The sequence below is a fragment of the Macadamia integrifolia genome, chromosome 5 (genome assembly GCF_013358625.1).
Source record: "Macadamia integrifolia cultivar HAES 741 chromosome 5, SCU_Mint_v3, whole genome shotgun sequence".
NCBI lineage: Eukaryota > Viridiplantae > Streptophyta > Magnoliopsida > Proteales > Proteaceae > Macadamia > Macadamia integrifolia.
In genome coordinates this window covers 9,839,499-9,863,783 of record NC_056561.1, presented here as the reverse complement: position 1 = coordinate 9,863,783, position 24,285 = coordinate 9,839,499, and the positions used below count along the sequence as shown (strand labels likewise).

At 36.2% G+C, this 24,285-nt stretch overlaps 3 protein-coding genes across 3 annotated transcripts; 1 reads left to right on the top strand and 2 right to left on the bottom strand.

The window, feature by feature from the left end:
• Positions 1-3,100: 3,100 nt before the first annotated feature.
• LOC122079317 (protein REDOX 2-like) lies at positions 3,101-4,743 on the bottom strand. The gene is made up of 4 exons (XM_042645682.1): positions 4,332-4,743; positions 3,980-4,220; positions 3,716-3,895; positions 3,101-3,639 (listed from the first exon to the last, which is right to left on the bottom strand). Exons 1-4 carry the CDS (start codon positions 4,646-4,648, stop codon positions 3,415-3,417), a joined length of 963 nt encoding a protein of 320 aa, XP_042501616.1. The 5' UTR covers positions 4,649-4,743; the 3' UTR covers positions 3,101-3,414.
• Positions 4,744-12,676: 7,933 nt separating this feature from the next.
• LOC122078727 (protein DETOXIFICATION 40-like) lies at positions 12,677-16,854 on the top strand. Its single transcript, XM_042644826.1, has 7 exons — positions 12,677-13,274; positions 13,381-14,012; positions 14,115-14,171; positions 15,413-15,651; positions 15,762-15,880; positions 16,070-16,156; positions 16,644-16,854. The coding sequence occupies exons 1-7, from the start codon at positions 12,912-12,914 to the stop codon at positions 16,707-16,709; spliced, it is 1,563 nt and encodes a 520-aa protein (XP_042500760.1). The 5' UTR covers positions 12,677-12,911; the 3' UTR covers positions 16,710-16,854.
• A 3,585-nt stretch (positions 16,855-20,439) lies between these two features.
• On the bottom strand, positions 20,440-22,203 carry LOC122077856 (berberine bridge enzyme-like 15). Its single transcript, XM_042643758.1, has one exon. The coding sequence runs from the start codon at positions 22,201-22,203 to the stop codon at positions 20,569-20,571; it is 1,635 nt and encodes a 544-aa protein (XP_042499692.1). The 3' UTR covers positions 20,440-20,568.
• Positions 22,204-24,285: the final 2,082 nt, after the last annotated feature.

Sequence of the window (24,285 nt, the reverse complement as noted above, 5' to 3'; positions counted from 1 at the left end):
AAAGCGTTTGATAAAACTATTTCGTTTCACTTATTTTCAGAAATAGAAATAGAAATTTTTACTTATTTATGCTTCAAAAAAAGACCCAGGCGAAACAAGTTGATTTGTTTCGCCGTTTCTGGAAACGACTTGTGGGTATTCTTTCATTGGTTACTATCGACTTCTAAAAACATGACTTGTCAAACACCTTCAATTCCGTTTCTGTTTCTAGAAACCGAAATTTATGTTTCTGCCGTTTCTTGAAACAAAAACAGCAAAAACGTTATCAAACGGGCCCTAAGATTTCTACCACAACTCTCTTAAGTATTACACATGAACTACAACTTAAATCATTTCCCTGGTCCACACCATACAACTTAAAAGCTTAAATGCCTCCTTGAGAAGCAGTTGGACCTCATTCTGCACAGGATCTTCAAGAATAAAATCTCTATCCCTATCTGAATGGCTTAACTTCCCATTTTACAGCTCCATCAGTGTTTTTTTATTTCTGTTTTGCACTTAGAAAAACAGAATGGATCATTATGAAATCTTTGAATGGTGAAGACGGCACAAACCAACAACCCATGTCTTTGAAACTATATGATCTTTGCCTTGGTATTTTGACTTGATATTATTCTATTTAAAAGTATATTGTGAGTTTTATTCAGTTTAAAGCTGAAGATTCACAGGTCCTTAATAGGATTTAACTTTGATTCTTGAATGCGATTGAAGATACAAAACACATGAGAACAAAACCAATAACTAGTCCAGCTTCCAATTAATGTTAAATTGCCAGCCCATGGGCCATTTTATATTATTTTCTTGGGGTTGGATGAGCAGAGCAGAACAAAGTCATATGGGCCAATGAATGAAGATGTTATCTGGAATCAGAAATTATATAGTATGAATTAGTTGTGGAAACTGGAGTTGTTCCCAAGAAAGAAGAGTACTTAACACTATTATTTATCTCCATAACCCTAGATATTTGGAGAACTTTGAGTACGAAAAATTCTGCTGAAGCCAATTTGCTTCATTCTTTTGAGCTGAAGGGTTAGGGCGATCTTACAGATAATATGATTCCCTATAGGATCTCCTGCTAAGTAACAACATGTGAAGGTCACTAACACAAGGACCCTTAAGTAGTAGAAACATGTGAGGGGGGACCTATTTACCATAGACAAATTTCATATATTTGGGAAAAGATGATAGATTTTCCAAATAAGGGTTTATTTATTTATTTCGGGTTTAGAAGGAGAGGGGATGCAGGGAGCGGGTGGTTCATTGTCTCTCTTCTTTTTGGAGCTTTTTGGTTGCAAGGGAAATAAAGAAAGACAAGTGGAATCAAATCAATATATACCAAAACGGAAACTTTTGTAATTTTATAACATGCTCAAATAAGATAATTTAAACATGATTTTTTATACTTCATAATCAAATCATTTTAGAATGAAAAATAAAATAAATATTATATCTAAGAAGTATAATTATCAAATATAATAAAAGTTGTGTAAACTGCATAGTCATGAAACAAAACTTTCTTTTTTCTTTTCAGAACTTATTTACTTACTATCAAATTGAAATTGAGTTATACGTGTAATTGTGTATAATTACATAAATAGTTAATTTTTTTTACTTAAAAAAAAAAAAAAACATAAATAGTTAAATACTCCTTTTATGCCTATCCAATTGTCGGGTCCATCTATCAAAACATATTAATTTTAATCATTTTTAATCGGTACGATAATCAAAATTTAAAAAAGATAGCAAAGAAAAATATAAAAATAAAATAAATCTTTAAGAGTCATAATAATTCAAGGGAAGATGGAGCGATTATTCTCTATAGTGACTACGGCGGTGCAATGAGCATCAGATGGCTGAGAACATTTTGGCATGCAGCTTGAGGTCCTCTCGACCATCCGATGCTCGCCGCACCACTACACTCACTGCAAAAGACGTTTTTTCGAGAAGATGTGCATTACAATCTGATAGCTAAGACTTGAGAACTTAGATTAGGCACCAGGCAAATAAACTTTGTCCTCTTCTCATTTTCGATTTGTTCAATTAACATTCGGCATGGCAAACATAGGGGTACATGAGATGCATTCCTTTCTATTCCAGATCGACAACATTAAATTTGCAGCAATGAAATAAAACTATGGGGAAGGGATATATCTATTTGACTTTTTTTTAATTTTTTTATATAAGAGATCTATAATGGAATTCTTACACTCTTGCATCTTATTGACTATCAAATGGGATGAGAGGCATTTCATCCATTTGATCTATTTCTACTGCATCACCCACGATCCACCTTCGCTCTTCTGACATCACCCTCTCTCCCCACCCCTAAACCTGATGCAGCCTTTGCCTCCTCTCTCTCTCTCTCTCTCTCTCTCTCTCTCTCTCTCTCTCTGTCTCTCCAAATAAGAAAAAAAGTGGAGAAAATCATGTGTACCTTCCATCAATCCTATGGAAGAACAAATCATAGAAATCTTATCCTAAAACCTCGCCGATATTGAACACAGATTGTATGCATCTAATGGGGAGATAATCCTTGATGATGGGGCGGAAGTGAAATTTTAATGAGGAAAGAGAGTGTAGAATTCACTTAGGGATGTGATAAGGCATGAACAGCAATCTGCACAATGGTGTCATGGAAATCTTTTTCCCTAAGAAAAAAATCAATTTTTTTTTTTTTTTTTGTTGGATGAAGATATTCATGTTATAGACATCAAAATATCAAGATATGTGTATATATATTTATCCATCCATCATTAAATACAAAAAATGATCTTACGTAATTCATCAAGTTACCTTAATATTCCGCGAAGATAGTTCATTATTTACGTTGTCGAAATTGCAGTTCAAATAATTTAAACAATACATGAAATGCTGACCAATTTACGCTCTAAAGTATGGATAAAGTTTGCAAAACTTTTGTTTATAATTTTCTGATCCAATCTTTATTTAGGCCTGAAGTTGAATCCTCTTCAACCTGCAGCCATATCAAATGATTTATATGTGAAATTATTTTTTCAATTTTTTCTGAAAAAATGTTAGTCTTCCACACAAAAAAATTCATCAAATTCTCTTCATCCGCCAGAATAAAATCCTTATAAAGTTACAACAATAGTGGCAGATTATTGATCAAACCATCTCAATTCACTAAATAATCTAGTACATGCAAATAGGAATTGGACATAAATAGAATCAGAGTACACCATTTCACTCATGCAACCAAGCAAGTTACTTATGGAATAAAAAGTTAAAAGAAAAAGAAAGCCATAAAGATAAGGAGAGATGAGGAGGAATGAAAATATTGATCTTAACATGAAAAAGAGCCTAAACTTATTTAAGTCTTCATTATCATGACTAACATTTCAATTTCCCTCTTTTTGATTCTTTGGTCACATATGGAATGAAGAGAAGATCATCTTACACCTCCTCATCCCAAAGTTCTTCAGGTGACTTGTAAGGCCCATGTGATGAAACGAATGCTTCTCCTGAAAATCCTCTTTTCTGTGGAATCTGGCTAATCTTATCTCGATCTTCCATGCTAAGTTTCCAATCCAAGATTTGCAGGTTTTCTTTCATTCTTTTCTTGCTAAAGCTTTTCACTAGTAGACTCACTCCTTGCTCATAAATCCACCTCAATGCAATCTGTTTACATAGTTAACAATACTTATCAAATTAATATGTTAATTCAGAACTACCAAGAATGATTGCATTTTGATACCTGTGCAGTGGTCTTCTCCCTAGCTATGGCAATACCCTTGAGGATTGGACTCTCCATGACAGAAGAAGAACCCCAATAAGATCCATATGCTCCCAAAGGCGACCATCCGCTAACATGGATCCCATTCACACTGCAGAAATCCCTCAGTTTTCTCTGTTGCCATGAAGGATTTATTTCCACCTGAGACAATGTTTTCCATCATTGACATCATCAGTTCACATGTTTTTAACATTGAAATTATCATTTTTGGTATCGATAAGGCACCTGATTCACGGCGGGAGGGATGGTGGCATGGACTAGAAGTTGTGAGAGCTTCTTGCAGGAGAAATTGCTTACACCAATAGTCTTTGCCAAGCCCAGTCTGCAACAATCTTCCATGGCTTCCCATGTCCCTTTCATATCAAAGCTAAGGTGGTCCTCCTTCAGAAAAGGGAACATGGCTCCTTGTTTCAACCTCACAGGCCAATGTACCAGATAGAGATCCACATATTCTAACCCAAGGTTCCTATTACAAAAATGAAAGAAAAGTCTATATAAGTGCATAGAAAGACTATAGACATGTCATGAATTTACATTGTAAGTGTAGGTGCCTAAAGATTATTGCAGTTGATATAACTGGAGTGTTTTCTTAAGTGATGGGAGGACAAGATCATGCTCTGTGTCGGTGACCCATAGCTTGGAAGTAATGAAAACATCACTGCGGTTTTTGATCAGTCCTTGCTCGAGAGCTTGAGCTATTGCTTGTCCGATGGGCTGTTCAGTACCGTAGACAGATGCAGTATCGAAATGCCGGTAACCAGCCTCAATGGCATCAAAGAAAGTGGAGGTGAGAAGGTTGGGTGGAGGTATTGGGTCGCATGCTGTCCCCAAGCCTATGAATGGCATTGTATGTCCAGAGTTCAAAACCACCTCCGGTATCATTTCTCCTTCCATGTTTTAGTGCTTCAGAAATGAGGAAGTTGGATGCCTTTTATTCTTGAAACCAAACTATTATCTGGGCCAGGCTGTAACTAGATATATTATTCAAGAACAAAAGAAGAACCTTACAAAGTTGGGCAATAATGAGGAGTATCTTTTGCAGAGTTAATAGTAGAAGAATCCATTGTAGGACTGTTTGAATCCTTGTCTCACTGTCTTATATCTACTGATGGTCACATATGGGACCAGAACTGAGCCAATGAATCAACACCCTTAAAATATAATTTCTTTGCATTCACACTGCTTTTTATTCTACATATAATTGTCATTCTTAGTTTATCCTCCAACAAGTTGACTCACAAGTGAAGTATACTACAGTTGATTCAAAGTAAACCATGGCTTGGTTGGTAAGTTGTTCTAATAAAAAAAATGGAAGTAATGAAGAATGTCAAATGAATTATAGGTATCAAGGTTTAAACTTGATAATACAGGCTGGAAAAACAAAGGAGAGATTGTTTAAATTGTATAATGAATTAATGATATAGGGCTGAGAGAAAGAGAAGAGGATATTGGAGGAATCCAAATATCCAAGTCTTTCATTTCTTCATTCTGGGAGTTTGGTTTGACTTTTTGAATTCATATTGTACATTCATTAATCTCCATAATTTATAAATTTCATAGAGATTGGAGAACATTGTTATAAAGCACAAAAAATAATTGTACTTAAGTTGTGGTTTAGATAATTGAGGCAACACTGAGAAAGCAAAAGAGCAGAAATTTCATTAAATGACAGATTCAGTTAGATCTAATGAATATCGAGAATAAAACAAGTAACCTTGTATATACAATGACCAATAAGTCCAAAACTTCCCATTACATAAAAATAAGTCCTATATAGGTGGTGCCTCCATACAAAAACTGATTATCTATGATAGAGATAGATGACAGGGGACAGTTCTTCAGCTATTTTTTGGGTTTGCAACCAATGTTGTGGCATAAATAAGGATTATTGACGCGTTATGGTCCCTATGGCGCAATCCTTTAGGGTGACTTCAAAAATCCTTGCTGAATGAAGATAATCCATACCTATCTAGAGAGTAGTGAGCCAACAATTTCTTAGGTAACAATTGATTATGCATATCATTTGCCAGAATGGCCTCAGATATTGGGTTTTTCTTGATAAGATTAGTGTCTTAAATACTTGGTCCAGATAAGAGTTTTTAGTGCATACTACAAGCAAGATTTGTCTCCTCCATATTTTTTTCTGCAATTGGATTGGGATAATATATTGATATATAGTGCACAAGGCAAGGTTTTTGTACCCCATTTTGGATGTACATTTTATTTCATATATGAGCAGAAATGAGAAGGAAACTGCCTTCATCCCTTGACTGCTTTTGAACAGCCTGTACAATGAACTAGGACTGCCTTAGGACTTCTTAGGCCTGGCCTAATTCTGAATGTAGTGTGGTCCATGTGAGAAGCCAACCTCCTTTGCATTGCCAACTGAAAAAATAACCAAAAGGCAGCATGATCAAGGCTTTGAAGAATATTCCAGGTTAAAAAAAAAAAGCAACTCACTATATACAATCCAAGTTTTTCCCTCATGAACACTATTACAGTACTGCACCTTTAACCCCATCATATTAGTTCAAGGATGGAGTACCGTTGGGACCAAAATATGGAGTTTTTCAATACACTTGACTATTAAAAAAGTTCTGAGAAAAAGATGAAAATTGCCAATTAGTAATTTTGGTAAACAGATATAATGCATTAGGTTAAGGCCTCAAAGATAGTTTCACAAACCAAAAACAAATGACAAAGTAAAGTCTTAGTAATACATAGCAGTTTAAAAAAAAAACACACACACAATGCTCATTCAGATAACCTAAAAGAAATAGACAATGGAACAACAACATTTGATGAACTACAATATATTTTTTCACTATTATTGCTTATATCACATTTTTAAGGTGTAATATACCAAATATCTAAGAAACCCACATTTTAGGCTAACTTCAACAAGTCCTGTAGCATTAGAAACAAGACTGAAATTTGATAATACATTAGGGCATGTATTTGTAATTTGTGAGAGTCTTGTGAACCTGTAGAATAATATTAAAATCTAGACAGTTAAATAATCATAGAACAACTCTTAAGAAGGGACTTGAGGGGGAAGGAAGCTTAAAGTTTGTTTGGTAGAGTGAACCCAAAGTAGAAACATGTGAGGGGGGACCTGGCCACAGACTCACAGGATAAATTTCATATATTGGAGAAGGCGTGTGGTACCTTGATGATGGAAATATATTGCCACTTACCTAGTAGGTTTGGGGAAGTGGGTTTTTATGGTCCCCTTTCATCCTTCTTCCTCTCTTCCCTTATTGTACTGTGGACCGCAGTATGAAGCATGCAGTTGTAGAGGTTTCTGAAAATAAGAGAATCCATCTTCAATTCTTGAGATTTTAAAAAAGATTTAGGGACTTCTCCTCCTTTCTTTTGTTCTGTCCAAAGAAGATTGTAGCGGTTGTCTATTTTTGTATTTTTTATTATTTCCTTAATACATACAAATTACTTATAAAATAAATAAATAAACAATTAAAAAAAAAAAAAGAACTCTTCTCCCTTTCTTGCCATGGGGTCTCTTCGGTTTTGCTGAATTTTTAAGATCACCAAGACATTGCTCTTCAAGTAATCCATACAAACCTCCTAAATCTCTCTCTCTCTCTCTCTCTCTCTCTCTCTCATTGCGTAGAGGACCACCAAGATGGTGAAATTTGACACACCCCATCATATCGTTCTCAAGATATCCAATAGTTAAAAAAATGGATGTATCATCCTTACCTGGAAAATCAATGTCCACATGCCCATAATTTTTGGCCATGTGGATAAGAATTTGGCATTTGGTGAATTTTCACAAACAGTTCACATGTCAATTTTGATTACCTATGTTAACCATACCGCTGATCATCTATGGGGTTTCTAGTTTTCCTTTGTATCAACAATTCATTTCATTTTATTTTTATTTATTTATTTTTCTGAGAAACCCTTTGATTTTGTCTGGTTTTATGATTTATTTTTAAACTATTTTTATAGCATTATAATAAGAGAGGCCATCACATTGATTAAAAATAAATAAAAAAAATCTGTTTGGGAGTGTAGGGACTACACCAGTGCGGGCAATAGGAACACACCTGAAAGCATCAACAGTGTGGGTATTTCCACCTTTTATGAGGGTGGGGCAATAATTTTACCTGCCTCTATGTTTGGGCTACACTCTTGGACAGAAAACATTCTCCCAAAAAATAAATACATGAACAAGTGATGACATGGACAATATGTCTAGTGATTTTGGTTGCTACCTAATTGCCTCATAACAATTATAGATGGTGTGATCAGTTTGGAATCGTGCTACTAAATGTAAACTAATGAAGTTTTTTATTCTATAGAACAAGTTTCGGGTTTGCACAGTTTGGAGGATTTCTTTAGATGATACACCGTACACCTAGCCTTTTCCAGAGGTCAAATGGTTCTAAAATATATGTATATCTAATAGCTCCTACTCGCGTATTAAATTTTAGTCTAAATAGAGTTAGACAAGTGGCAAACTAAGTATTAAAAATGTGAAGCAACTAATAGATTTCACATCAATGCTTGGCCGCCAAGAGAGTGCATGCCAATACATTGGGATGCTACATGATTAAACTGAAACTAAAGTTTGGTACATGATCAATCGATATCATGCCTCACATATACAATGATCGGAATTGCCACAACACCTTGCTCCTATGGAGTAGATCTAAAATTAGAGTGAAAGGCCAACATGTGCCATTAGGGGGTAATTAATTTAGGTAGTCATGAAAACTAGGGGAAAGGGAATCTAAATGTTTAATTTATTTTTTTTTTATGAATTTTTTTTTCAAAGACTTATAAAATATATTTTCAATTGGTGAATTTGACTAAAAAATCAATAAAGATTAGGGGAAATCAATAAAAATTAGAAAAAATATCACATGAATGTTGTTGAAATGAATCTCATTTCTATATTTTTGTCAATAACTTAGAACTCACATTTTTAAGACACTGCCCCAATTTACGTATCTTGGGAGCATCCTTGATTATTGTTGTTGAAGTGTGATGAATACGAAACATCACAATTGGCCATTTCTCATAGCTAGACTTCCAAAACCAAATAGGTATTATATAAATGACACCTCTATAAGAGTTTGTGGATCTTGATACTCTCTTTTAATTTCCCTTGTCTTAGTCTTAAAAATTATTTAAGTTAGAAATATAAAAGGATTTTCAAATGATAACATAAAGCTTTGTATAGACTATGAGGATAGTGATTGCCAATAGAGACCATTCCTTCACTATCAAATGTGTTAGAATTTACGCTAGACTTAATTGTTAAACTTTTTGCCATGTATAAGCAGCTAGCACGAGTTCTTACGAACACCATATTATCGTAAAATGTTCGAAAACATCGAAGTTACGAAAAAAGTTTCTCCCGGGAGCAGTTTATGAAAATGTAAGATGGCTAATGTAAACAAAAACTTCAAAGTTATGAGAAAAAATAAAATTTAATGTAACAACATCTAGAAGAAGGTCTCGCAAAGGCCTGTCTTTAGGTTTGTTAATGAGATGTATCCTTCACATAATTTGTACATTGTTTTCTTTTTTCCTTTTGCAATAATTTTGATGTTACATACCTACCAAATAAAAACATATGAAAAGACCTTTACAATATGAAAGGAGAACATAGACCAATTCTTCTTTCTTTTTTCTTTTTTCCTTTTTTTATTTTAATTTAATTTAATTTTTATTTTATTTATAGCAACTGAGTAATGTTAGAGGACTTGGAACATGGTTGTTGGGTCATGCAAGGTTCTAGTGAGTTTTTCATTGGAATTAAAGTGATATAAATAAGATCACCGTAACAAGATATATAGGTCCCCACAAAAAAAGGTATATATTAATAGGTAGAAAGCTGCCAATGGGCATAGTAAATTGCTCGCAAGCATTTTAAAATGGCACATGCCTTGCAGAACTTCTAACAAAAATTTGGTGTGATATAAAATTTCTTCGCGTTATATTTAGCTTAATATAACTTGGCCATATTGTTGAAGAATATTAAAGAATAGAGTGGTTGTGATCACAGATAGGTGGTGTATCAACTTGGATGGTCCAAGTCGCCAACATGATGCCTATGCATGTGCAAGTATTGGATGGTGAAGTCCTCCATTGCTTCTACCAAACATATAAAAAAAAAGTTCCATTGCCAATACATTCAGTTTCAATTCCAATGTAGTATCTATAAAGTGCTTTTTTTTTTTATCTTAAAACATCCAAAAGCTGCTAAGAGAGAGAGAGAGAGAGAGAGAGGAATAGGTCATAATAGAGATGGGTCTCTCTCATCACCAATGGAAGCATTTGAATATTAGTTGCTTGACTACCATTGGTGATGAGAGAGAGAAAGAGAGAGAGTAGGGGGGGAGGGGGAGCAAGACTATACAGGGTCCACCTAAGAAGGCCTTCTTCCATAACCCCAAACTGATGCCAAGTGTTAATTCCAACATTGGGTAGCTAGATAGGAGAAGGTCCACATTGGCAACTTGTTTATTATTAAACTTTAGTATGCCACATGGCTAATTTTATTTTGTTGAAATTAAACATATGAGTAGAGGACCCTATTCTACCAAAAAAAAAAAAGTAGAGGACCCTAGGTCAGACTTTCTCACAAAAATTAAGTACCCACCTCAGCTGCCATGTGGAAAATATGAAGGCCATGGACGAAAGGTCTTCCTATGTGGGTAATTCAGGAAATCAAAGGGGAAAAATGAAAACTTTCTGCTAGCAATGATAGCTAACATGCATGTTTAGAGAATAGATTCTCTGCATGTAGTTCACTTAGATATACATATGAGGATCCTATGCACGATTAAGTTCTTACCAACAGGTTTTATACCTTTTGCTTATATATATATATATATATATATATATCCATTTCTTCATCTTTTAAATGACAGAAAATAGACAAATGTTGGATCCTCCTGTACATCCCAATATCGCATATGTAAAAGATCCAAACTCTGAATATTTGCGTGAAATGGTCTCATTCTTATCATTTCATGGTTCCAAAACCCAGAACAAAATCGACTACTTCGTAAGGAATCGGCCTGGCCCAGTCCCCAACCCTAGTGATTCCTAGGGAGTGCAGGTGAGCAATCATAATGTAACCAGGGTTCATGATAGAGTCCAGGCCAGTCCATGCCTGGATTAATTTGTAATTGGTAGGGATGAAGATGGCAACATCATCCATGGTGGCTAAACATCGCCATCCTTTGAGCAGTGCCATAAGAAACGGATTGGATTGGACTCGTTCAATTTGGGAATTGGCAATTCTGGCTCGGCCCAATCCCTATTCAGGCCTCCTTAAATCGGCCTGTTGTTTTGGCTTTTCTAGGGTTCCACCCGATCCTGGCCGATTCCGGCGGGCTTCAGGGCGGAATCGGTTGAACCCGATTCACGATACTTATGTAGCTTGTGGTTTTTGGTGTGGATAGTGAAACCTGTTCACGATCCAGAAAATACAATAAACAAGGAGAAGAAAAAATCACATGCAACCACAACACAAGGATTTATGTGGTTTAGGAAAGTGCCTATGTCCACAGAGACATGAGAGTTGTTCTCACTTAATTAACCATACTTGCTCTCTTTCTCACCGCTCTCTATGTTTGTACAAAATTTCCAATAACCCTAACAATGCCTCATCATGTCAATTTACAAGGAAACAAAGGGTTAACAAATTCCCAAATGGATCGAGTTTTACTAAGATCATGGTGAATGGATCTACAAAATACAAAACATCAAACATCTACAATATATTGGTAATAGCGCCGTCCCGTCCCACACTACCACCCCGAAGAAGACAGTGACAACTTCGATGAAGAGAATGATGAGCCCACCATTGACACGGCAAATTGGGTTTAAAAAAAATTTATTAAATTTTGACCAATTTTATACTTGATTTATTTTCTCCAAGTCGTTGAATTCTATAGGTTCAAAATGCAAAATCGGATCCAAAATGATAAGACTCAATTCTAATTTAACTCTGTGTTTATCTGCTTTGGGTCAACAATAAAACCAAAGCCTTATCCCAACTTAATACGGCAAACTCTGTGTTTATCTACATGGAAGTTCCAAGCAAGGTTCCATGCAAAAAGATTGAATGGTTATGATTGATTATAATAAAGTGTTGATTGTTTACTTGACCCTTCACTCTAGATTGCCACAGACTTTTAATGATAAACTATATACAATAAGGTACTCATTATCTATCTGACATACCATTATAAATCAATTAAGTCAAAATGTTCTACACCTATTATGTCTACTATCAAGATAATCCATCACCTTACCTAATTTTATAAAAAAAAATGAGCAAACATAAATATAAAAGTAAAGATCCGAACACACAACTATACATTAAAATTTTAAGCAATCAACACAAAACTCAGCATCCAAAAGTACGTGAACAACACAAAACTCCGCATATAATGGAACTCACCTGTCAAATGTTTGATCCCAACACACGTGGGCTCGTCTCATTAGCAACTGAAAAAAGAGTAAAAGCCAGGGTTCCCATAAAAACAACAAAAGAGGGGCCATGACGCCTACCAACCGATCCGCCGTGATTCACAACTCTGAAGGAGAATGTGATTAATAAGTCCGATGAAAGACTAGTAATATCCTTTGTCCCACGTACGTAAATCACAAATAAATTTAATGGGCTCCATAAATAATAGAAGTGGATCCAACACACCCCACCCCCCCAACCACCACCACCACCACCACCACCACCACCATCAACTAAATCCGCCGTCAGCGGCCACACAACTTCTGTAGCATTTCTGCTCCTATCAGTCTCAAGTCTCAACCTCTCGTGTCCCTCGTGAGCTTTTTGACCAACGACGAATGCTGTTCAGTGGTGCTTCAGGTTAAAGGCAGTGAACTGATCAGATATGGGGTATGCTTAATCGAATTTTAGCATCCAATTTGATACCTTTTTGGGGGGGTTACCATTGGTACCCATTGATAGAAAATTTGAACGATCAAAGCCCCATCGATTACTTTCCTCTCTATCAAGATCACGAGAAACACACCAGGTAGTAACTCACAGACGCTTGGTGTGCTCTTTCTAAGTTCTAACACTCCTCACAGACGCTGCTATTTATTTTCTCTAGAATAGAAGTAGAGTCTCCACTCTCTCACAAGCAAAATGTCCAAAATGGATAATCAGAACCACCACTATACCAACCTCCATCAACCTCTCATCTCCTCCAAACCACCACCATCTCCCTCACCAAGGTTGCCGTCGTCTTCCACAGATCACCAAGCCAGCAACCAACTTGAATCTACATTATCAGATACCCAGTTGCCCAAGTTCAAGCGTCTCCGCTTAGCCACCATGATCGAGCTCAAACTAGTCCTCTATCTCGCTGCCCCAGCTGTGATCATCTACATGATCAACTACCTCAAGTCCATGTCTACCCAAATGTTCTCCGGCCAACTGGGTAACCTCGAGCTCGCCGCCGCCTCTCTCGGCAACACCGGCATCCAAGCCTTCACCTATGGTGTCATGGTAACACTAATTTTTTCCAATTTATTTCTATTTAAAAAAAATAAAAAATAAAAAAATAAAAAAAAATCTCAATCCCATTTAACCTTCTCTGTGATGATATTTTCAGCTGGGGATGGGAAGTGCAGTGGAAACCCTATGTGGGCAAGCATACGGTGCATCGAAGTATGAAATGCTAGGGGTATACCTGCAGAGATCAACGATCATGCTCATGATAATCGCGATCCCAATCACATTCATCTACATCTTCTCCAAACAAATCTTGATACTAATCGGACAGTCGTCAGAGATTGCATCCGCGGCAGCTGTGTTCGTGTACGGTCTGATCCCTCAGATATTCGCCTACGCAGCCAACTTTCCTATACAGAAGTTCCTACAGGCGCAGAGCATTGTGGTACCCAGTGCCTTAATATCAACTGCTGTACTGTGCCTACATTTGTTAATAAGCTGGGTTTTGGTGTGCAAGATCAGGCTTGGGTTGTTTGGAGCTTCGTTTGCTTTGAGCTTGTCGTGGTGGGTTATGGTGGTGGCTCAGCTCTTGTATATAGTGAAGAGTGAGAGGTGTAAGAAGGCTTGGAATGGGTTCACGCCGGAGGCCTTTGTGGGGTTGTGTGAGTTTTTTAAGCTATCTGTGTCTTCTGCTGTGATGCTGTGTTTGGAGATTTGGTATATGCAGATACTGGTCTTGCTTACAGGATTGCTTGATAACCCTCAGTTGTCCTTGGATTCTCTCTCTATTTGGTAAGATCTAATTTTGCAAATACTAAATTCTGAGAGTTGATTGTTCTGTGATATGACAATCATCACTGTTGTAAAATTCCCATTTCCTTGTAAAATGTGTAGTATGACAATAAGTGGCTGGCTTTTCATGATCTCTGTTGGATTCAATGCAGCCGCAAGGTCAGTCTTCTCTAATTCTACCAATGTAATTTCCTGTTCAAATCTTCTTGCTTCCAATGGTTGATGATTTCTTGATTATCAATAGCTTTTTTTTTTCCCTCTCCTTTAAAGTGCAATGGGTCCATTAGGAGCCATACAAGAGACCCACAGAGAAGTCAACAAAGGACCCATGAAGTGACCAAGTTAGAAAGCTGAAAATAACAGATAGTGGGCTAATAGAGGTGTTTTTTATATGTAGCAAGGGTTTCAATCCACTAGCCAAGTTCTTGAGCACTCTCCAAAGGAGCAGTGCCAACCAGGCAACTTCCAAGGCAAGTTCTGGATCGACATTAACAATTGCTAGGCCAAATAGAACATGGTACACAATGAGGTCTAATGTTGTATTAAGCTAAATTATTCAAAGGGAAAATCTATTGTAATTAAAGTTGGTGATATTTTGCCCTTTAATATAACATTTATTTATTTTTTAATGAATATTATGTCATTTGACAATGATAGTCTTGACATAATGGTACATCATTTTTGAATAGTTTGAAAATCTTTTTTTTTTTTTTATTTCCTTGAATACTTTTTAATAATTTTGGGAATAACACAAAAGACAATAGAAAAAAAAAAAAAAAAGTTACCTCCCACTTTCACCTTTGTAACAAGAAGATGAACCCTTAATTAAATGAGATCAAAATTATCAATTAAAGTAGAGACGAGTTTTCCCTTGCCCATTTCTTCACTATGTGCATCAGTAACCTCGAATGCCTAAGAGGAGGGGTAACCACAAATAATAATGGATGGGCGTTTATTATTAGTGTCACATCACTATGGTGAGAGAATTGTTCCAACACTGCTAGTAGTGAAAGAAAAACTTAAAAAAAAAAAAAAAAAAATGGCCTTGAAGTATAACAGCATGAAACTTGAAGATGAGTTTCTTTACATGATCCTAACATCTAATTGTAATATGTGACACAGTTAGGGCTTCCAGTACTCCCCCCTCCCCTTCCCTTTAACCAACAAATAATTGTTAAAACTACAAATAACATGAACAAGTTGTCATAAGGGCCACATTTTGTGCATTAAGATCCAAAACAGCCCCAAATACATGGCACAAAGAAAGATGATGTGAGGCTTTAATATGAATTATGTTTAGTGGAGGCAGTAGGAGAATAAAATCCCATTTGGTTGCTTTATTGGTAGGTGTAAATATGGTTTTGTAATTTCATTGTTGTTTATACAAATAATGATAACAGTGTAAGGGTGAGCAATGAACTTGGAGCTGGACACCCTAAATCGGCTGCATTCTCAGTAGTAGTGGTGAGTTCAGTATCTATTGTAACTGCTTTGATCCTAGCTGCTGTGGTGCTTGCATTACGCGATGTCATCAGCTATGCCTTTACCGGAGGTGAAGCTGTAGCCCACGCCGTGTCCGAGCTGTGCCCGCTGCTTGCCATCACTGTCATCCTCAATGGAGTCCAACCCGTTTTATCAGGTACATGTTTTGTTACAACTTCATGTTTTTAACTCTCTAAAAACAAACGTATGTGGTCTTTGTTAATGTATACATTGACGCTGCCCTTCTCTAACAGTTCGAATTTTCAGGTGTAGCTGTCGGGTGTGGATGGCAAACATTTGTGGCTTATGTTAATGTGGGGTGCTATTACATAATTGGGATCCCTTTAGGGGCTTTGTTGGGTTTCAAGTTCAACTTTGGCGTGAAGGTATGAAGATTCCTATTGAATTCTTGACATCAAACTATCATACTTTCGAAATTTACTATTGTTGGTTTAGTTCATTTATACTGATCAGAATAGATAGGAATGCTTTTAACACTAATTATGTATACATGAAGAACAATAATTTCACATAGTCTTGAATTAAAGGTTGAGACAATGATGTGGATGTTACAGGGAATTTGGTCTGGGATGATAGGTGGAACAGCAATGCAGGCCATCATTTTACTGTGGGTTACCTTCAGGACAGATTGGAAAAAGGAGGCAAGTCTCATAAACTATCTTTATCTTCAGTATATTGCTTTATGTAAACTGAGACCTACTAATACAATATCCACTCGGCTTTACACCTCAGAAGGGTGGAGGGTCTCACTACACAAAACAACAATCATAACCTTATGCCAACTAAATGGGGTCGACTACATAGATCTAATATAGGAATTAAAATATAAAAAAACAACATAAGTAAGGTAAGATGAAGTAAAAAGTAGATAAGAGAAGAAGTTAAAGCAGTAGTCCCAGAAGCATCACAAGAACATCCCCCACAAGAGGTTGGTTACACAGGTGTTTGTCCACCGCAAAACTCTATCCGTGGTCATGCAATTCAAATTAAGTTCCCCCTCAACCAAAGAATAAAAAATAAAAAGGAGAAAGAAAGAAAGGTTGTTTCAAGGCATTATATTCTAATCATTTGACTAATAATCATGTGTTCTATATTTATTGATAGTAACCGTTGTGAATTGAATTTCAGGTGGAGAAAGCCATGAAACGCTTGGATAAGTGGAAAGTTAAGGAAGGATCACTAACAAAGGAGTGATGGGAGCTTTAGAATTTGAAAGCATAAATGTGTATCCTAATTAATATTTTCTTTGTAAGATTGAGGCAACTTTATAGTGAGGAATGGCTACCATCCTATTGAATGCACGAGTTGAAAACTAGTAATATATAAATGTTGCATCTCAGACCTTTGAATTGCTTTAGATATTAATCCAAAGCATCCCTACCCCCATAGTAATGATATATTATGCTTTCTAACACCTCATTAAATCCCAAGACCTCGGTCTATAGAAATTTCGAGGTATGATAGATCGTAACAAAGGGCTCTATCTCATCATTGATCATCATTGTGAATTCCTCCATTGTTAATGAGTTCTAATATGAAATATCTTACAATAAACTCCCCCCCACCCCCAAGAAAAAAAAAAAAAAAAAAAAAAGGAAAAAGCAGAAGGAAAAAACATTCAAGTATATTCAATACAAATATACATGAATTGACTAGGTGCCTACATCCAAGGAGAGATCAGGGTAGTTTCCACTAGCAATGAAGAAAAGGATTATACTCTCACTCTCACATCTCTACTTTTGCAAGAAAATTTCTGCAATCCAAATAACCCCCATTGTTAACAATTTAAAAGAGGAACAAATAGGTAATATCTGATATAACCCACACGTAAACCTTAACTCACTTCACATGGTAAACATCTATAAAATATTTAGATAAGTGGAAAGTGATGGACGGGCTGCTACGAAAGAAGTGATAATGGGAGCTTTAGATCTTTAAAGGCATGTGTATCCTTCTATGTACATTTTAAGTAAACATTAAGAGAAGGGTTCTCTGAGCCTAAGACATATTGTTAGATCAAACACCAAGAAACACGAATAAAGAAAGACAATAGATCCGTACGACACAGAGATTTAACGAGGTTCACACACCAGGGTGGTGTGCTACGTCCTCGGGCGAAGAAGAAGATGATTCACTATGCAGAACAAGGATTACACCCTAGCAGCGGCGAGGAAGAACTCGCCCTGAAACCCTAGCTTCGTGAAAACCCTAGAATACAATGACTCTCAACAAGCAACAGTACATTATATATATATATACTCCAAATAGCGGTTCGACCCATCGGGTCGCGGTCGATCCGGTCGAACCATAACGCCCCCGCACCCCCATACGAGATCAGTGATGGGCTCCGGGCTTGGGCCTATCGGCCCAAGCCCTCTGCTTCCATCACAGATCTCAGAAAATTTCCCATTCGGGTCGCCACCAAAATATGTCGGATCGGGTCAATCTTCAAAACGGGTCAAGAATTCGAGACAAACTTAACACATATTTATATTTGGATAATCTTGAAGAGTAGAGTACACAATTTGAAAAGATTGAGGCAACTTTTGAGGGAGGAATGTTACCAGATTATAAGATTTTTTTTTTCAGCCCAGACTATTGAATTTACAAGTTACAAGCTCGTAGTATCCAAATTTTGGGAAACATTTCCCAAGCCATCATTTTTTTTTTTTTGGGGGGGTGGGAGGGGGGGGGGGTTGGGAATTTCCTCGATGCTAGATCAGGTTCACATACAAGATTGTTTTCATATGCCTATGGTTCGGGTATTTAGAATCCATTAAATAAAGAAAGAGAAAGTGGATTCCAAATACCTAGACCAAGAGCGTACGAAAATAACCTCGTACGTGAACTTGATCCGGTCTCAATTTTCTCAACCCAATGATAGTGTGGGGAAATGTTTCATCAACATGGACCCACATGATTAAAAATGAGAAAGTGTTAGTGCAGTACCTACATGATCAATATGATAGGGCATGATCTTTTCCCATAAGTCCCTATTTGTTTGAAGGGTAAAAATGGCTGGAAAATTATGAGGGTGGGTTTCACATGTTGTAGATTGGGTTGACATAGAAAATAAAGGAAAAAAAATGATGAAATATCTAATTTTTAGTGAAGTGAGATTCTATGGAAAATGAAGGAGACGAACGTGGTGTGAAATTTTATGAGAAAAAGAGGAAATAGGATAAGAGAGATAGACGTTAGATAAGAATTTCGGAAGTGAATGAGGTGGAAAAAGTTAAGTGTTATGACATCAATAAACAATAATTATTGCATTAAATGATTTTGTCTAGTAAGTTTCCCACCCCCACTTCTCCAAACAATTATATTTGTAAGAAACAAGTACAAGTTCTCCATCCCTTGTTAACCTTTCCACTTTTTTTCCTTCAAACAAATAGGGCCTTAGATGTTTTAGGGGCATGGATCTTTTCCCATAAATGTTTTGGGACTGAGTTTCGCTCCACCCAAGATGAAGGAGAATCCCTGAAACAATGAGTCGTTGAGATAAGCATCACTATTGGGGAGGTGTAGTTTTGACCATAGTTAGAAAATAAATAAAATAAATAAATATGCACAGTACGGGTTTTAAACAGTGAAAATTTGCAAACAATATAGTCAAATAAATGGTAAAAAGAAAAAAAACAAAGAACGGTAAAAATGACAAACGGACGGTACAAGTTTTAAACATGTAGATTCCAAACAAACGAGGCCAAAAAACGATAGTATACTCTTATTAATTAAGGAATTATTATATAAATACCTACATCTAATATTTAAAACAACTACAATATACAACATTATTACATATACATACCATGTCTCTTTATAAGTTCTGAGACATATCATCGAATATCATCCAACACCACTTCTAAATTCATATATCACACATGTACGTCCAAAGTTTTATTGAGCAATATGACTTGGCAATGATGTTGTTCATTGTTGTCAACATAGTCAACACATTTTCGGAGTGATATATGTTCAGTTGGATCATTTTAGAAATACTTTTCAGCAAATGCATCAGTTTGTAGCACAATTTCGGGTTCCGTGCATTGAATTTGAGTTAAAGGTAACATCATGAAAAATATTGTCCATTGAATTACCTTCAAGTTAGCAAAAAAATCCGACCGATCGGAGTTGAAGAGAGAGAGAGAGAGAGAGAGAGAGAGAGAGAGAGAGATAAGTTCAATTAAGTAAACATTATGTTCAACATGTCAAGTCCTAAAAAATGCTAAAAAAATGAGAACGTATTTTAAATATGTTTAGAATTGAAATGCTTGTCATTTGCCCTTTTTCCCCATATCTTTGGGAGGCATACGCCAAAACGTGTTTTAAAAAACAGAAACATGTTTGAAACAACGTTTTTGCTAACAGGGTTTTGACCTTCAATTAATAGGTGTAACATTATAACTATGAAAGTAGAATTGTGGTCCCTCCTAGGTGATTCCAATTACAAAATTGGAATTTCTATAGATATTCAACTACGTAAGCGCTTTTCTGTATAGAAAAGATGTTATCATGTTTTTGAGAAGAAGATCGCGGGATCGCGGGATCGTGTGCTCCTCTATCCATGGGTGACGAAAATACCACCCGACCTCACCTTTTTTTACACCCCATTCTCCTCTCTTACCTTTTTGTTTTTTTCCTTGTGGAATCCCTCTAACTTTCCCCTGGAGGAGGTATTCAATCCCAAGACCCCACTCTTAATTTTCAATGCAGGGGGAATGTAGCTCCTTTCCATGGATTCCTCCGTTTTCAATGAGCTTTGATCTGGAATTTCCTGCAAGAAAACCCTAACACATACTACATTTCACATGAATTTCTTAGACAGTATAATCTATAGGGGAAGAGAAAATTAAAAGAAGATTCATTTGTTATATGGGAACTGGATTTACTTTCCAGATATAAAGCAATCAATACATCCATAAAACTCCAGAAAAACACAAGCACAATTTCATAATGAGACATTTATATCGAATACATAAGAAGCATTTTGCTGAAAATCAAGCTAGCTACCATCCCTCCTAGGAAGGACACAAGGAACAGTGGGTTTACCTCACCAGCTGGGCATCTCTTCATCTGTGGTATTCATTTTCTTTCCCCAAGATATAAGAGCAGGAATGCTTTGCTCATTCCTAAAGAAATTAGTTGGGTCGACCTTGGTTTTCACATGTACTAATCTTTCAAAGTTTCTCTTGAAATACTTGTGACCCCAAACCTTGGCTTCCTCATAGCTTGTAGGACCATTTTGGTTGATCCCCAAGTCAAGATCCCTATAGTTAACATATGCAACCCTTGGGAACTGGGAAACATAGGGAGCCATGTAGCTATACAGCCTTCTTATCCAACTAATATGCTTGTTGGATGCTGCAATCCCTTGTTCATCCCATGCAGCCAAGTAGTGAATCATATTTAAAGTCCCTTCTCTATGTGGGAAAGGAAGTTCAGATTCTGAAACCTTACTCATCCTTCCACCATAAGGAGTGAAGATTACCTGAGCTGCATCTATGTCATCAAGAAGCCTCTTCCACAAACCTTCCAATCCAATTTCTGGAATGGGTTTTTTCACATAATCGGATTTACCTTTGAAAAAGCCCTCATTTCGGGTCCTCTTCAGCAAGACATCCAAAGATTCTCCAAGAGGGAACCAGTAAAAATAAAGGGTCGATTCGATCCAACTCATTTGGATACAGTCCTTGAGCTCCAAACCCAATTCAGGGAAACCCTCTTCCATTAATGGAAGAAGTTCTTCAGCACTGCCAAGGAACAAGGAATCAAATAAAGCTGTTGCTTTCCTTTCACCACTTTGACTCCTTGGAGCATCTAGGACAACTCTCAGGAATAGATCTTCATGGATCTTAGGGGCAACAAATTGCCACCTATGGAGAAGCTTGATTGCTCCTTCTTCTAAGGTCTTGTTTAACCTGAAAACAGTCACAATAGGTGGAACAGGAACCAACTTGATCTTCCAAGAAAGAATGATCCCAAAGCTGGCTCCTCCCCCACCTCTTATGGCCCAAAACAGATCCTCTCCCATTGATGCTTTGTTTAGAAATCTGCCATTAGCATCCACTATCTGAGCATCAATCACATTATCAGCTGCAAGGCCATATTTTCTCATTATAGTACCATACCCACCTCCACTGATGTGCCCACCCACACCTACAGTAGGGCAAAGACCCGCTGGGATAGCAAAGGTTCTACTTTTCTCTACAATTCTATAGTAAACTTCACCTAGGGTCGCACCAGATTGAACCCATACACTATTATCCTCAACATTAACACTGACTGATCGAAAATCTACCAAGTCAACGAGGACAAATGGGACATTAGATACGTAAGAGAGACCCTCATAGTCATGGCCACCACTTCGAGTTCTAATCTGCAACCCATATTTTCTAGAGCAAGAAACAACCACTTGGACATGAGATTCAGTCAATGGAGTAACAATATGCTGTGGTTTTGGGGTTGTGGGTGTCAAGAATCGAGGGTTTTGTGCTGTAGACTTCAGTATAGATGAGTAGGAAGAGTTGCTTGGAGTGTAAAGCACTTGGGAGATTGGAATGAAGGATTGAGAGATAAAGCATTGCAGAAAGTTCTCATGGACAGAATGTGACTCTGCCCGTGAAACTTTGAACAGTAGGAATGCTATCAGAAACAGCAATGGAGAGCTTGAACTTGAAGTGGCCATTTTTTTCCCTTTCTTTTCTTTCGCTGTGAAGGTCTACTTGTTTCTGTCCTTACAAGGGGTATTCGTTTGCTTATTTGTAGCCTCTAACCCTACGGCAAGGCAAGGCAAGGGAAGCCACTTGGTGGTGTTTCACTTGAACCAACGTGAATCTCGTGGAAATTGGTATAAAATCTCTCTCTTTTTTGGTAAGGAAATTGGTATAAAATCTCTCTCTCGTACGTAAAATTTGTTCCACAAATCATCTCTCTTCATACTTAACAAAAGTTGTCCACAAAGAGAGTGGATCATCTGATCGTATGAGTAGATGATTTAAACTGGCCTTACGGTTTAAAGATGCCATGTGTCCAATCTCCTTACGGTGGTGATGTTCCGTTAATTTATTTATTCAAAATTTTAAATCTTTTTATGTTTTTCCTATTTTTAAATAATTCCAAATTATTCAGATTTTATTAACCTATTTTATCTCTTTTATGTAGGGGGAGTTTCAAATCATGGATATGTATCCCAATTATCTCATTTTTTTTTTTTATCTTCCACATATATCATTTTTTATCTTCCACGTATCTCCTTTTTTATCTTCCACGTCTCTTTATATTATAGTAATCCGACTCATTAACCTTCTACCAAAAAAAAAATCCGACTCATTAACCCATCTCTCCTCATTTATCCCACTTTAATTGGAATTGGAATTGAACGTTAGAAAAATAATCTCTTAAGATAAACCATTACAAATTAATTTATTTATTCAAAATTTTACATCTTTTTTTGTTTTTCCTATTTTTAAGGAATTCCAAATTATTCAGATTTTATTAACTTTTCAAATCGTGGATATGTATCCCAATTATCCCATTTTTTTTTTTATCTTCCACATATCTCCTTTTTTTTATCTTCCACGTCTCTTTATATTATGTAATCCGACTCATTAACCCATCTCCCCTCATTTATCCCACTTTAATTGGAATTAGAATTGGAATTAAACGTTAGAAAAACAATCTCTTTAGATAAACCATTACCGATTTTCATTAGTTAATATATATATATATAAGTAAATATATATTTTTTTCAATTTTATCTCCAAAATTTTCAAATGGGGTAGTCTCTCTCTCTCGTCTCTCTCTCTCTCTCTCTCTCTCTCTTCTTTTTTCTTCAAGTTCAAACCTTTTTAGTAATTGGAGTATTGTTTTTTGTCGTTTTCTTCAAATTCAATCCTGTTAGTAACCAAAAATTTCCAATGGAGTAGCGGATCATGTGCGTGTTTGAGTGCATGTTGATCATTGTCTCTGTGGGTGAAGATCATCTACAATGAAGCATAAGAAATTTGAGAGAAGAATTGGCTAAAGGTATGCAAAATCTTCTTGAAGCGGAATTAGATCACTCATTGTCAATTTTTATGAATAAAAAATATAATAAAAGAAAAATAATAATAGTTTAACTTAAATTAGAATTTACGAATATATCTACCAAAATAAAGAATATAAGAATATACATAAAACCCTAATACGAGAAAGAGATTATTTACCAACCTCCAATTCCAAATCAAATAGAGACCAATGAGAGGCAATCCCCACACTTTCCCCACACTTCAAGCAGTGATTTAGCTGATCCAAATTTCTAAAAAAAAAAAAAAAAGATTTAGCTGATCCGAAAAAAAAAAAACAATTGATCCTTATCGAAATTAGAACCAGATAGATTGATGAGTTCGATTACCATACTGAAACTTATAATGGTTTTCAGCCATCAGCCATATATGTACTCACACATGATCAATAAAGTGATGGTTGAGAATCCTAAAGAGAGAGAGAGAGAGAGAGAGAGAGAGAGAGAGAGAGAGAGAGAGAGAGAGAGAGAGAGAGGCTCCCCCTGAGATAAAAAAGGCTAATAAAACCTGAGTAATTTGGAATTCCTCAAAAATAGGGAAAACAAAAAAAGATGTAAAATTTTGAATAAATAAATTAATTGGTAATGGTTTATCTTAAGAGATTGTTTTTCTAATGTTCAATTCCAATTCCAATTCTAATTCCAATTAAAGTGGGATAAATGAGGGGAGATGGGTTAATGAGTCGGATTTTTTTTTTTTTTTTT

What these genes read in the sequence shown, in the direction of transcription:
- LOC122078727 (XM_042644826.1), top strand. Translation starts at nt 12,912, where the DNA reads ATGTCCAAAATGGATAATCAGAACCACCACTATACCAACCTCCATCAA. An exon ending in GGATTCAATGCAGCCGCAAG is followed by an intron (nt 14,172 to 15,412) that starts GTCAGTCTTCTC and finishes TAATGATAACAG; the next exon opens with TGTAAGGGTGAGCAATGAAC. An exon ending in GGACAGATTGGAAAAAGGAG is followed by an intron (nt 16,157 to 16,643) that starts GCAAGTCTCATA and finishes ATTGAATTTCAG; the next exon opens with GTGGAGAAAGCCATGAAACG.
- LOC122077856 (XM_042643758.1), bottom strand. Translation starts at nt 22,203, where the DNA reads ATGGCCACTTCAAGTTCAAGCTCTCCATTGCTGTTTCTGATAGCATTC.
- LOC122079317 (XM_042645682.1), bottom strand. Translation starts at nt 4,648, where the DNA reads ATGGAAGGAGAAATGATACCGGAGGTGGTTTTGAACTCTGGACATACA. An exon ending in TCCCTCCCGCCGTGAATCAG is followed by an intron (nt 3,896 to 3,979) that starts GTGCCTTATCGA and finishes ACATTGTCTCAG; the next exon opens with GTGGAAATAAATCCTTCATG. An exon ending in GGGAGAAGACCACTGCACAG is followed by an intron (nt 3,640 to 3,715) that starts GTATCAAAATGC and finishes CTATGTAAACAG; the next exon opens with ATTGCATTGAGGTGGATTTA.